At 43.4% G+C, this 14,199-nt stretch overlaps 3 protein-coding genes across 10 annotated transcripts in view; 2 read left to right on the forward strand and 1 right to left on the reverse strand.

Moving 5' to 3' along the window:
• plch2a (phospholipase C, eta 2a) overlaps positions 1 to 7,086 on the reverse strand; it is a 98,966-nt gene extending 91,880 nt beyond the window's left edge. The window contains exons 1-3 of one of the 5 annotated variants that reach the window (XM_028992515.1): positions 6,812 to 7,086; positions 6,681 to 6,742; positions 2,472 to 2,937 (exon numbers count right to left, since the gene is read on the reverse strand). In XM_028992515.1, the coding sequence (XP_028848348.1) occupies positions 2,472 to 2,841 (370 nt within the window). In that variant the 5' untranslated portion in view covers positions 2,842 to 2,937; positions 6,681 to 6,742; positions 6,812 to 7,086. Of the gene's footprint in view, positions 1 to 2,471; positions 2,938 to 4,471; positions 5,902 to 6,680 lie in introns of those variants that run through there. The other 4 variants (XM_028992519.1, XM_028992516.1, XM_028992517.1 and 1 more) reach the window with 4 other exon arrangements.
• On the forward strand, positions 6,434 to 11,589 carry pex10 (peroxisomal biogenesis factor 10). The gene is made up of 7 exons (XM_028992525.1): positions 6,434 to 6,772; positions 8,429 to 8,849; positions 8,924 to 9,004; positions 9,630 to 10,030; positions 10,156 to 10,328; positions 10,648 to 10,783; positions 11,240 to 11,589. The coding sequence occupies exons 2-7, from the start codon at positions 8,738 to 8,740 to the stop codon at positions 11,306 to 11,308; spliced, it is 972 nt and encodes a 323-aa protein (XP_028848358.1). The 5' UTR covers positions 6,434 to 6,772; positions 8,429 to 8,737; the 3' UTR covers positions 11,309 to 11,589.
• A 142-nt stretch (positions 11,590 to 11,731) lies between these two features.
• The window catches only part of LOC114798327 (protein SFI1 homolog), a 28,162-nt gene continuing 25,694 nt past the window's right edge, over positions 11,732 to 14,199 (forward strand). For 3 of the 4 annotated variants that reach the window (XM_028993949.1, XM_028993950.1, XM_028993952.1), the window contains exons 1-2: positions 11,732 to 12,631; positions 13,939 to 13,994. In XM_028993949.1, the coding sequence (XP_028849782.1) occupies positions 11,891 to 12,631; positions 13,939 to 13,994 (797 nt within the window). In that variant the 5' untranslated portion in view covers positions 11,732 to 11,890. The remainder of the gene's footprint in view (positions 12,632 to 13,938; positions 13,995 to 14,199) is intronic. The other variant, XM_028993953.1, reaches the window with a different exon arrangement.

The raw sequence follows: 14,199 nt of genomic DNA on the forward strand, positions 1-14,199 counted from the left end.
GATTCTTCTCTATAGAAACACAGTTTAACCTTTTTTAATTTTTTATGTGATTTCTTTGGTGGGATCAAAAATAATTTGTAACATTTCAAAGTAGTTGTATGTGCTTTGTGAGTACGAACTGCTGGGTCAGTCAGTAGAGATATGAGAAGTAATGATACTTCTTCAGGTCGCTGCAAACTACTCATTACATGCTCACACCTATTTCAAATGAAGCAGGTTCTCTGTTTGTTTCAGACTGGTGAGACACTTCATGGTAATATCTGTTTACTATCTAAGGCTCCAAAAAAGCTTGCAGGTACGAGAGACCTTCGGGAAAGAATCATCATCTGATACCGACACATCAATTTCCTTTTGTCTCGGAAATAAACTGCACTTCCAACTCGAGTTTCGGCCGAACCTTTCTGAGAGGTGTTTGTCAGCACAGTTGTCTTACTGATGGAGGGAGACCAGACATCTAATTACAGCCGTTCTACCAGCTAATGCCCATTTCTGCTTTGCAGAAAAAGGTTTAGAAAGAAATGCAAAAAAAGGAAAGAAATGCATGATTTGCATACTATGCAGTGATCACATCTCTTTAAAATCCATCAGATTTTTAAAACTACATGTATACAGTAGACACCAGAGGAATTCCTACTGTCTCCCAAACAAACGTCCTTCTCTTGCGAGCAGAGCGGCAGACTGCTCAAGACATTTTACACCCAGGCTCCGCTAACTCTGCTGTATGTGATAATTGGCAGCCGTTGTTCTACCCAACAGTAATGCTGCGATTATATAATAGCCACACTCAGCTCTGCATTCATTAACGTAGCTGGCAGGAGACGCTATAAATGGACATTTGTTATCATGCCCCTCTGTTTATATAGAGTTATATTCGGGATATTCAGGTAATCATATGTCTATTAATCTGAGTTTGAAAACATTCTTGTATTGTTACTTTTAAAGTTTTTCAGTAAATTTGAAAAGTTTCTTAGGATCAAAGATTTACGGCCAAGTTTATGACAGTTTTGTAAATAATTATGTTTATGTGGTTCCAGAGTTATGGAGAAATCAGACCTTTGTGTTTAGTCTTTGTCTGTTCTTTTGCCCAGCAGAACATTTTTTTAATATCTCATCTGAAATGCCTGGCTAACACCTGGAATAACTAACTTGTTCTTCTAAAAGCAATGGGAATACATGACGAATATACAAACAGACGGAGGGACACCGTGTTTAGTGTTAAACAACAAAACACAAGCGAACGGCTGCCAAGGGAAATATTCAGACTCAGCATTAGGGAAGGATGTGCCTCTTCCGAACAAAGGCCTAGTCTCTGAAGGAAACCTGACATGTCTCCAGAACACCTTTGCCCTGGGGGTTGTTGATGTGCCGTAACAATCAACGGCTTTGTGATGACTGATGATGCTTAGGCATAATCAAACCAGAACTCCCACTGAGGAAAAATAATTCTCCTCACACACAAAAACGCCGGCCCATTCACCAATATCATTCCTGCTCATACACTCGCATAATCCTTCCCAGAGTTCCTGCGAGAAGGTGAGGTCAGAGCCAAACATTTCACACCGCATTAGTTCACATAGTACACTCGAATGCAATGACTAAAATCAGTCAATCAATCATTTTTGTAACGTCATTATTATCTTGTTTATAGTTTTTTGTATAAGTATTTGCTTTCTGTCCATTGTTGACTTTCAATGCATTACTGACATCAAAACTGATGCTAAAAAATGGAAAAATACTTGTTTTGTGGATTATGAAATATGAACTGAACTGGATAAATGAGCCACATATTTTACCGTCCAGGTGACTAAATTGTATGTTGCATTTATTATAGTTCTCTTATACAGTCTTGATTTTTGCATATTGTATTTTAGTTGCATTGTGATGCCCTGGTGTCACTGTTGGGTCCTTATCACTCACAGATCACTTCATAAGAGTACCAATAAAGATAAAGTGAAGTGATTGTCACTTGTGATACACAGCAGCACAGCACACGGTGCACACCTTGGTTGTACTGAGTTAGAGATGTGAGGGTTTTAATCTATATGCTGTCTTTTCATGACTGTTTTGGTCATTGCTCCTTTTCTATTTCATTTATTAAAATCACCTTGTTTCACCACGATGTCGAGCATGTGCACTTCTCCTTCACCCCACTGTGGAATTACAGGCATATTGCATCATGTAGTCTGTATCAATAATTGTGTAGTGATCACAGTGCACTGTGTAAATATGTTTACATACACATTTTCTGTATTGGGACATCCATTTCATTGAGGTTCATGTGCAACTTTTTAAACAAATTCTTATACTTACATTGTAAATACATGTGCTGTTTTTTACATAGTAAATGTGTGAAGGTGAAGCCAATGAAAGAAAGTCTGAGCAAATTGAATAAACATGGACTTTCACCATGTGGCTACATGTGGTACAATAACGAACTGATAGTAGGTCTTTAATAAAGCAGGATAACTCACCCACTTGGACGCAGCCATGGGAGAGGAAGTGGCAGCAGTGCAGGCTGACGGTGCTCTGGTAGGACTCGCTGTCAGTCAGATGACTTCCAGAATGCCGGGATGTGCCAGAGCGGAGCGAGGGGTTCGGCGAGTCTGTTGCCAGTCTACAGGTCTCAGTTTGGATCATGGTGATAGGCAGCAAATGACTGACTGAGTAATAATCCTGAGGAGTTATAACAAAATGCTTTAATGCTCTCTTATCCGAAAAAAAAAAAACCCTCCTCAGGTGTGAAACAGAGTAGGAACAGAAATGTCGATGTGAAGGGTTGACATCATTACACTCCAGGATACAGAAGTCAAAAAGCAGAGAAGGCCACCGGACAATGTTCATTCAGATCCACATGTGCCACCGGATGAAAGTGTCTGTACAGTATTCAGCTTTGTAGAGGCAGGGTCGACAACAGGGGAAAGAGGGGAATGGGAGCACCTGGGAACAGAAAGACACAACATGTTTGATAGGCCAGCTCATGTTCGAAGGAGCATTTGTGAGAGTTGTGACTTTGTCTGATACATATCATGAATAAGATACAACAAACAACTGGAGAAAACCATTGGGACACCTGGCAATAATACCAGCAAAAACTTGCTGGTTTTGGCATTCCTTTCTACATCTACAGATAAGTTGGTCCACCCAATGAAGGTGTGATTTGTAATTTCACGGAACATATTTCTAATGTGCCAGAATGAGACATTCTTTCACAAATGTTAGTAAATGCAGATTTGCATGGTTAGCTAGTTTGATATTACGGCATCTATGGCAATGGTAGTGAAGAAAACGGTTATCACCTGTTTTTATGTCAATTTAGTATATTTTCAGACCAAGGCCATAAAAGGAATAAGAAAGTTTTTTATTCATTTTAGCTCTTTCTTCAGAAAGTGATATGAATCAGAAATTAAAGACACTCCGAGAAGGGCTGGTCCTACAAACTGCATCTTAATATTCCCTGAGAATTACCTTATCTATTCCTGGACAGGTCTGAAAGGTGAACACTGTACCACATTATGCCTCAGTCATTAAGATGGCCAACTCAAATCATGTGATACATAAAAGATAAGATTTAGAGCTGTAGTATGTTTGTTTTTCACTGCTGGACTGGTACAAATCATACGTACATATTTACACAGAAAAGACCTTCATGTGTAGTTCAAAGAAGAGTGTTCTTTAAAGATACAGAAAATAGTTTTAAAATGTGTAAAATAGTGTACTGAAGCATATGTAGTGTTTTTAAGTACATATATGGAAACACCCTTAAATCACAGTAATTTACAGAATTTTCAGTCAGCGTTAGAAATGACTCCCAGCTTCAAAAGAAGCATGATGTTCGGAGCTCACAAATCTCTATTTATAGAGGGAAAAAAATCAGACGCTGTTATCGCTGCAAGTGCAACCACCCACTGTCTCCTGAAACACAACAAGGGAGACAAAGCTGTGATAAAAAAAACTCTAACAGAATCAAAGGACTCCCCCTTCCCCTCACCACAAAAAAAACATGAAAACAGCTGTTGCTATAAAGTGTTCCTGCAACCTAATTATAACATGGGCCGAAACCCTACTAAGCAGGAACACACTATATGAGAACGAACAAATTACAACACTAACATAGGCCCATATTGTTTCTTACAGGCATTAGAGTTGACTGTATTTGATCAGCCTGTGATGGCCATTCACCTTATAAAACCGGGCATACTCATAACAACTGAAAATATCCAGTATGTTTAAAACTAATTATTGCAACATTAGAAAAAACTAATTATTGCAACAAAAAGGAAAAAAATAAAGAAAACGTTCTAGAAGCGTTAAATAATTAAGATTAAGAATTAAACTGCTAAAGAATTAGAATTAGAATCCTAATGATCACAAGTGTAACCACAAAAGAGTTTCTCCCGTTTGGACCAAGGAAATGACACACCTTCCTAGAGCGTATAAAAATCAAAACTTAATAATAGGTTTGAAAAATTACCTGAGCGTTTGTTCAGTAACCACAGCTTCAACACACACAGGCAGCTCATGTAGCGCAAAGTTGCCGTTTCATCTTGCTTCAGCACACAAAAAAAAAAAGTAGTAAATTAAGGTACAAGCCGTTGAGTCTGTGTCAAAATGTCAGCCTCGGCTCCCTTGCGAACAATGGTTCTGGGTTGAATGGGGCATGAGGTTAGGTTGTGACATGCTTGCCTTTACCAAGGTACGGCACCCAGACCCAGACGTAACAGTGGCTGTGTGCAGGCCCGGGCACGCCCGATAACATTGCACCTGGAGGCCGGAGAGCATGTAGGAGGTAGCATACAAAAGAAGTGGAGGTTAATCACCCCACCCTGACTGAGGACTAAGATAAGGGGGCAATTAAAAAGCCCCTCAGGTTGGAGTCTAATCATCTAATGATCCTACCTTGGCTACAGTTGGGAAATTAGAAAGTTAAATGGAAATGAGAAAGCATTTCACACATTTGCATGTTTCAAATAGCCTGAGTCACCACACACTTTTTTTTACGTTCAAACGTAAATTAGATTTCTGGATGCAGGAGGTGACATTTAATGGCTGATTTATGTGCTTCTGTTCACATTAATGTGGTGCTAAAAAATAATTCAGGTAAAGCACATGGAATATTTTGGCGTGTTAAGGTCAGGTGGATATATGGACAGGGCATTGTACGGGTGGAGAAATGTTTAATTGGCTACCACACAAGTCCCAGCTGCATCTTATAGACAGCAATACGACACTGCGTAATACTCACTCACTGCCCATGACTGCTTAATCCATATATCACGGCATGCAAACTCCACGCACACACAAATTCGAACCCACAGACTTGGAAGTGTGGGGACGTGCCAATACCCACTGCGCCACTCCGTGCTCCATTCTTTAGACAATTGCAAAATGCAATGAAATTAGTATTCCTCAAAGGCTAAAATTAAAATTTTACATTTATCCAGAGCCGCAATCAGTAGTTACAGGGACAACTTAAGTGTCTTACTTATAAAATTGGGGTCCAATACACGTAAGGTTGCACCTTACTATTTATCTCACGGTAAAATCCTGCCAAATCAGACCTAACCCCAAATAATAGAAATTACAGACTATTTCAACTGCCTGAAACGGACGCATTATGGAGTGTTTGGGAGGTTTCATCCACTTGCGGCTTAAATTACAGCCTTCTTCCATGGGATGGGCAGTACGAAAGATCCGTATCATCAAAGGTAATATTGCACATACTGTATCTGTTGACAAGCTTTTGGGATTCCCAGCCGCGAGCCAAGGTAGTCTGCTTGAGCCCCACATTTCAACACAAAGGCCCCTTTCTTTCACTCACCCAACTATTACCGGGTCAGGTTACACTGTACAATACATAGCACAGTACACAGTTTGCCAAGCTAAGGACGTTAATGGTGAGGGGGGGGGGGGTTCATTTAGCCTGGAAAAGTCACACACGCTCTCAAATATGAAGGCAGAGACGGATCAGGTTGCAGTTGGATCCTAAAGTGCATTAGCACATGCGTGTCACCTTTTTTTTTTTTTTTTGGCAGATAGGTGAGTATACAGTCAGCGCAATGAATGAGCACGTCTTGTTAACACGTAAGCCAAACTTTGGGAATGGCACAGATCGATGGGTGTTAGCTGCCTAAGTACACACATTTGCTTGAGATTTATGGCCGGGCAATACACCTTCAGCCCAAAGCAAGACAGGTTTTACCGATAACGTTCCCGACCACAAAGCGAAACCCTGCGTGCTGTTTAAGCACCGTGTCCTCGCCGGCTCATGCACAGAGACGTAGACTCCCAGTAACCAACGGTCAACTATTGTCGGCTGTTAATCCTCGCTCTGTCGGCAGGCACAAAAGAAATGAATTATTAAAACAATCGTGCCCTCTGTTCCCCCCTATTTAAGCCACTCACGGCAATCTCAGGTGAGGTGTTGAGTTTCCGACGCTCAGACGCTCAATCCTCAAAAAAGTGAAAACGAACACCGCAACGAAAGAAGAGCACGAAGCTTCACAAAGGATCTCCTGGCTGCTGCTTGCCTGGGAAAACGGCCCGCTTGCAGAAGTTTCGGAATTTCCGATTTTAACGGGAAAACGTTGCCATATGCATCACAATGCTGGTACTACAGTGTCTTTTACCGCGGTGGCACTTAACGTGTGCTTCCTGCAGACCGATGACTGTCTCTGACTCACCTGGACCTCACCTGTGCACACCTACTCCGCGCTGCTGGGCCGAGAAGATCGTATTACCTGCCCTGGAGAAGGGAAGCGATGGTTCAGCCCGGGTAGGATTGACCCCCCTCTGATGTGGTCAACTCACTGACCCTTTTGGCATTTCCAGACAGTCGGGGAAGATCCACACACACACACACGCGCGCGCGCACAGTGGAGGGAGACGCGGCCGTGGCTCTGGGATCCAGCGAGGGGACGTTCAGGCATGTCATCTGAAAGAGCCTCGTCCGAGGTGGGTGTTCCTTCCCTGCGAAACAGTCCTCTGCGTCAACACTGGACAAGTAAAGGCAAAGGAGCCCTGGGGGCGAGGAGGGGGCGGGGTGGGGACATGGATCCAACACGTGCTGGACAGCCTGGCTTACAAAGTCTTCTAAAAAAAAAAAAGCGAGGGAGAGAGAGAGGACATGTCCAGATCACATCAAAAGATCAGACCAAAATAACTGTGTTTCAGAGTTACAGTTAGATTTAATACATTATGAATTATTAATTACAATATATTGACATTTGGTGACCATGTAAGTTAAAACCTACAGCCCTAAAATTCACAAATTAACATTTATTATTAATTATGCAACCAAAACATTGGTGACTGTGTCCCAAAAATGGACATTTGGAGGCACAACACATGCCTTGTAAGTTGGGATGCCTGTCTGCACTCCACCTAACTGTAAACAGGCGGCACATTGCAGGCTGGGGGGGGGAATAAACGTACAAAGCCAGACACCGATGGCCGATCAGATGAGGGTTAGGGTTGGGGTTACCGCAGCTGAGCCCCACAATCTTCTCCAGTCACCCCACAGGCTCCGAGTGAGGCGCCTGATGCCTGGACGAGCTCTCCAGAACCAAACTGAACGCTTTCGCAGGTGCCTGCGCTTCCTTTTTAATTGTGGGTTTTTTTTTTTTTTTAGGGCCACTGTGGATATCCTCTCCACAAACAGTTTAATGACTCGATTGTCACGGAAGGCAAAGACCTTTAACCTGTAACAAAACAAAAAGAAGAAGAAGAACACACCGTTACACCCTTAAATAACAAACAGAAATGAAAAAAGGGGGAATGCAACATCTTTCTTACCTTCTGAAAACTTTCTGTCCTCGCTTGGCCTCACCCGGTCAAGCGCCGTCTCGTTTATCCGCGACAATTCGCAAGTGCCTCGCAAAAAGGGAGACCCACCGAGGCGCCCTGTAAACACCGGTCCCGCTAAACCGACGACTAAACGAGTTTTTCAGTCGGCTGTCGGTCCCGACGACTGGACGCGAGGAGACTTTTATTCGGCGCCCCGGAGCCAAAAATCACAGGGGGAGAGAACCGAGGGAACTGGTTCTGCAAGCCGTACGGGAGCAGAACTCGGAATCATTTACGGCAACCACGACGTTCTCTTCGGCCAAATGGACACAAGACATTAACCGAGAAACAAAAAAAGCATCACATTTTCGCCTATGTGGTAGTTTATATATTATTTATGCTAGCCAAACCAAAAATGCTACAGGTATAATAAAAACGAGCTTCAAAGTGCGATTCATACAAATATGTATTGAGGTTACAGAATATATTTAGCGTATCAAGACACTTGTTCTTACCATTTTATTAACGAGTCATTGCATGTTTTTATGTTGATTTGCTGTTAAACTTGTATGCGTGTTGCTTTTCATGTCGAAATGAATGTTGCTGTAATTAACATCACCTAAAAACGTGTTCGTATGTTTTTTAGGCGATTACGTTCAGTCGATTCATCGCTGTTCCCTGACGTTTTACGAGCGGGCAGACTTGCAGTTGTCCTCCGGACCGTAGATGGCGCCAGCGGGTTCCGAGCCACAGCCTCGACCGTCCGACTCCACTCTTGACCGATTCGGAGCCTCAGCGAGAACTTCCGGGATTTTCTGTCAGACGCTGTTTACGTTTTCGTGTGTGTGTGTGTGTGTGTGTTTGGCGTCTTATTGTGTTTTACTCCTGTAAACGGAACTGTTTCCACTCGGTATTAATACCAAGTGACCTTTTTCCCCCCATCAGAAGTTCTGCAATGCCGCTGATCCCCGCGAATCAGCCCCAGCTCATTCGTTCAAGTCAAAAGGATGATTTTTATCAGAGCAATTTAAAAAACAATGCAAATGAAGTTTTCCAGACGTTTGCTGGTAGGTTTTCAGCTTCGCATTCTGTGCCCACGGTGAATTTGAGAGTTTTGTTTAATTCACTTTTTAATTGAAAGGCTCCAAGCAATGGCTGAGATGGAGAAAGGAGATTGAGCTGCTATCGGATTTGACGTATTATTGTTTGACGACGTTATCAGGTGAGTATGTTGCCGCTGTTCTACATTCGCACATCTTTAGGAAATGTTTTTACCTACAGTACAGGCCAAACGTTTTGACAGACCTTCTTATTCGATGTGTTTTCTTTATTTTCATGACCATTTACATTTGTAGATTCTCGCTGAAGGCATCAAAACTATGAATGAACACATGTGGAGTTGTGTACTTAACAAAAAAAGGTGAAATAACTGAAAACATGTTTTATATTCTAGTTTCTTCAAAATAGGCACCCTGCCTATTTTGCTCTGATTACTCCTTTGCACACTCTTGGCATTCTCTCGATGAGCTTCAAGAGGTCGTCACCTGAAATGCTTTTCCAACAGTCTTGAAGGAGTTCTCAGAGGTGTTTAGCACTTGTCCACTCTGCCTGCACTTGCCTTCACTCTGCTGTCCAGATCACCCCAAACCATCTCGATTGGGTTCAGGTCCGGTGACTGTGGAGGTCAGGTCTCCACTTTTTATTAAGTACATAACTCCACATGTGTTCATTCATAGTTTTGATGCCTTCACTGAGAATCTATCAGTGTAAATGGTCATGAAAATAAAGAAAACATATTGAACTAAAAGGTGTGTCCAAACTTTTGTACTGGACATTTCTTCACTTAGGTTACCAGACATTAGGGGAAGAGTACGTCAACATCATCCAAGTAGACCCCACCAGAAGGAGGGTCCCTTCCAGTGGCCGGAGGGGTGTCTTTATTCTCTTTCACACCTTTGTGCCATACCTTTTGGACAAGATTTTGGTCTGTGTGGAGCATGAGCTGAGCACAGAGGACACATCTCCCGACCACAGAGAGGCTCCTGCGCCCTGGAGCCCCATGTCTTATGTGAAGCCGTGGATACAGAGAGGAGTCTCTAAGCTGACGGAGTCCCAGAGAAAGACTCTAGTGCTGGTTTTATATGCAGTCCAGCAGGGAGTCACCATCCTGCACCGGGTCCATGTGGCGCTTTTCTACCTGAGTGGTGCTTATTACCACATAGCCAAGAGATCAGCAGGGATTGGTTATGTATGTATTATCAATTGGTTGTACCAGCACTTCCGGTTCGGATTGTCTCTGCTGGAGCAATGAGTGGCATTTCAAATAGCTTCAAACCATAAATTGTGAATAATATGTGCTAAAATCTTCCCCAGCTGCGCATTCATAATGCAGGAGGAGACGACCGAGCCATCCGCAACAGCTACAGACTGCTGGGAGGAGTGTCCCTCCTGCAGCTGGCAATTACTCTCGCCCTTCAGTTCAACAGCCTCCGACAGAGGCAGAGAGCCAGGCAGGAGTGGAAACAACACAGGAACCTGCCCTCCAGGTGAGTGAATGTCACAGCATATGCTTTATTTCTCCAGTTGTCTGCACAATTTTTCATTATTAAAGAGTTGGGTTCACTGTACAAAACAGGATATTTGGTTTTTGAGTTTTTTTTCTCGAATATGTGTAACATAGCTGATTTAACCGGTGTTTGTGGACCATATGAACCATATGTGTTATGGACCAGTTTAATGCAGATCACCCAGCCCACTAACTGGTTTAAGCAACTGACGATTAATTAGCTTTCAATACATTTTTTAAGTGCAGGGCATGATGAGATTTTTGCTCATTTGTACTTTCAATAATGTTGCATCCCTTAGGTCTGAACCTGTCCAGGCCTCGGTGTCACGAGCATCTCGCTGCATTCTGTGCCTGGAGGAGAGGAGGCACTCCACCACTACACCCTGTGGGCACCTGTTCTGCTGGGAGTGTATTACGGAGTGGTGTAGCAACAAGGTGATTCCTCAGGATCCTGAAAAATGACTTTGTATTGAAATCATGGGAACAAATCAGGATTATTTCATTCAGTACAGTAATTCCTGTTTATGCCTAATCATTTTAATTGTTCTCTTTGAAAGATGTAGAACTTCCATTGTTTATGAATTGGAAGTGATGGGGCATCGTGCAATCAGTCTTCGGCAGTTGTACTTTTTTGTTTTTATTAAAAAAAAGTACTGACTAAGAGAAGGTTGTACATTATTCATCATAAAGAATATAAGAAATGACTTTATGCTGACTTTAGTTTAGGAGTGAGAGCATGCTTTTGTTCTTTTTAATGGCTATGGACGTGCAATCTACAATTTCTGCAGCATCGTCAATGATGACGCTCATTAAAACCAGTTAGTATAAATACATAAATGTATTATGACCTGCATGCAGAAGTAGAATAATATGTTGTTCTCCTCACTACAGGCTGAATGTCCTTTGTGTCGGGAGAAGTTCCAGCCACATCGACTGGTCTATCTGAGAGGCTACAAATAATGAGGACCCTGAACTTTGAAAATCTCGCGTGTTTAAGTTCACTGAATTACGAAAAGACAATAAGAATCTGTTTCTTTGACGGTATTTCTCAGTAATTGCTCAGTAAATGCTTTTGTTAAGCATTTCAGATTTTTTCTATTCAGACTGTCATTATGCAATTGTGTTAATTGTAGAGTTAGTTCTATTTCAGTAATCTGAATGCTTAAAATAGGATTGCATCAATCTGTGAATGTATTATATGTGACATAAAATGGCAATAAAGGACACATTTGCAAGCAGTACAACTGTTGTTTGCCTGAAATGATTTGTATGTTTTCACACACACACACAAATATATCATCAAGACCTAAATGACTCGATTTTAGCGAACATGCCCCAAGCCTGTTCGAGGCGCATGCACCAGAATCATCCGCTGCGTGATAATGGTAATAAAAGCGTGCAGGATTTGTCTGGCGAGGCGCTGGGCTGTTGTGGTTCCCCGCATGCTGTGTTACGAGCCTGATGGCGCAGGGCGGCTGCCGGGGGGACACTAATCTGCCTGTGATCCGCTTAAACGCGGCGCCATGTGCGCGTCGGCTTTGAATGGGCTGTGCCGACGCGGTTGCTTCGAGCTCCGGTAGAAACGCCATGGCCGACGGACGGCTCGCTGGTGCGAACACCCCGCCTTCTTCAGAGCCCGGCGGAGGACATCACGGCTGGACTCACGGGGACCGAGTCGCGTCTGGAACCGCGGGCGAGCGGCCGGGCTGTCGGGCGACCTCCGCGACCTTTCAGGCGCTGCTCGCATCTTCGTGGACGTCCGCGAAGTTACACCGATCGATATTTGAAACCAGGATTGGCCTTTCGTCTCGGTTTTATACAGAACCGAGCAGGACCGAGAACTCCCAACTAAAGTTGCCATTTACACACCACTTACCTCAGGGGGAATTCTACACGAATCCTCCGCTGCGGTTACAACTCGGCTCGAATGTAGAACCCAAGTGGAGATGCGCAGGTCAGGTCGAGCCTGAGAGAGAAGCTCCTCAAAGCGCAGGGCCACCAGAACTCTGCGTTTGGTCCCACGGCGGTGGATTCGGCGCACATGGGACCTCACACATGCTGCGTGGAAGGATGGAGAGCTTGGCTCAGGAAGCTGAAGAGCGGGTTTCTGGGGCCTTTAGGTCGGGCCTTGCACAGGGATGCTTTTCATGTGCAAACCAGTCAGAAGCTGCAGCTCATCGTCGCCGCTCTCCAGAAGAAGGAAAGAACGCAGAACGTCGTTTTGACGCGGGAAATGGAGATCCATCTCAGGAGGACGGTCTTGCAGATGTTGAGAAGGAAAAGGTAGGCCGATGCCTCCAATCTGCGGCTTCATCGGACGCAAAACGGTGGGAGTTTTTAACCATTTTAAAGGAAGCAACGTGTTGTTCGAGGCCATTTCTGCACCTACATTGACGTATCCCAACCACTTCAAACTCGTAGGACGAATCACTTCTATCAGATAGGGGCAGGAAACGGACACGTAATCAGAAGGTTGCCCCTTTGAATCTGGAAACGCCAAGGTGCCACTGAGCAAAGCACACTGCTCACCAAATCACCAAAAGTGATTGTCATTGTGATACGCAGCACTGCACACAACGAAATGTGTCCTCTGCATTTAACCCACCACCCTTAGTGAGCAGTCATGACAGGCGGGTGATGGTTAAAAGTAGAGGACACATTTCACAATGACAATCACTTCATATCATGTCATGTCAAATTGGCACTTGGCCATGTTGTTAATTAGCTAAGTGCTAATGCAAGCTAGCTAGCAATTCATTGGAACATTTTAATTGTTCTATAGCTGCCACTTTTCCTGACTCTTAACATCAATGTGACAATTTCATTGGACTTAATTGGACACCGGGGCAGGCTAGCAGTGTAGAAAGGGACTAGGGCCTGTTGCTAGGACTCAGAATATTCTTTTGGGCCCAACAGCCCAAATAATCAATTTGGGTAAATGTTTTGCTGTCTATGTAGCGTACTACGTACAGTACAGGCCAACAGTTTGGACACACCTTCTCATTCAATGTGTTGTCTTTATTTTCATGACCATTTACATTGGTAGATTCTCACTGAAGGCATCAAAACTATGAATGAACACATGTGGAGTTATGTACTTAACAAAAAGTGGAGACCTGGCCTCCACAGTCACCAGACCAGAACCCAATCGAGATGGTTTGGGGTGAGCTGGACCACAGAGAAGCTCATCGAGAGAATGAGTGTGCAAAGCAGTAATCAGAGCAAAGGGCGGCGATTTTGAAGAAACTAGAATATAAAACATGTTTTCAGTTATTTCACCTATTTTGTTAAGTACATAACTTTGATGGTTTTGATGCCTTCGGTGAGACTCTACCAATGTAAATGGTCATGAAAATAAAGAAAACACATTGAATGAGAAACGTATGGCCTGTACTGTATATGAAATGGTTGGGCTGAGACTTGAGAAGGCTTTTGATTATTACATGGAATTTTCAGAAACGTTTCACCACAGTGCTGTCAATAGAAGCACTTTTGGCTGTAGGACAGACAGGACTTTCAGCCTAAAGTAACGGTGCAACCTGAGTTGACGCTGTCGAGCGCTGTTAACGCCGCTCTTTTTTTGTGCGCAGCGTCCCAAAGGCCATGAGATTTACAGCCCCTGCCCTGCTGTGGAAACAGAGGAGAGGTAAAAAGTGCACAAGGACCCATTCAGGTCAAGTACATGCAATAAATCAGGAGGTGAATTGCTGAACGCGTCTCAGGAATAAAAACTTGACAAAGGGAGCAGGAGATGCTTCCTCTCTGCTGTATGTATTAAAGCCCTGTGCCCTTTATGAGTCCCAAACATCATATATATCCATATATATTGCTAATTACATTTCCCAAGACGC

Source organism: Denticeps clupeoides, chromosome 10, assembly GCF_900700375.1.
Source record: "Denticeps clupeoides chromosome 10, fDenClu1.1, whole genome shotgun sequence".
NCBI classification, from domain to species: Eukaryota; Metazoa; Chordata; class Actinopteri; order Clupeiformes; family Denticipitidae; genus Denticeps; species Denticeps clupeoides.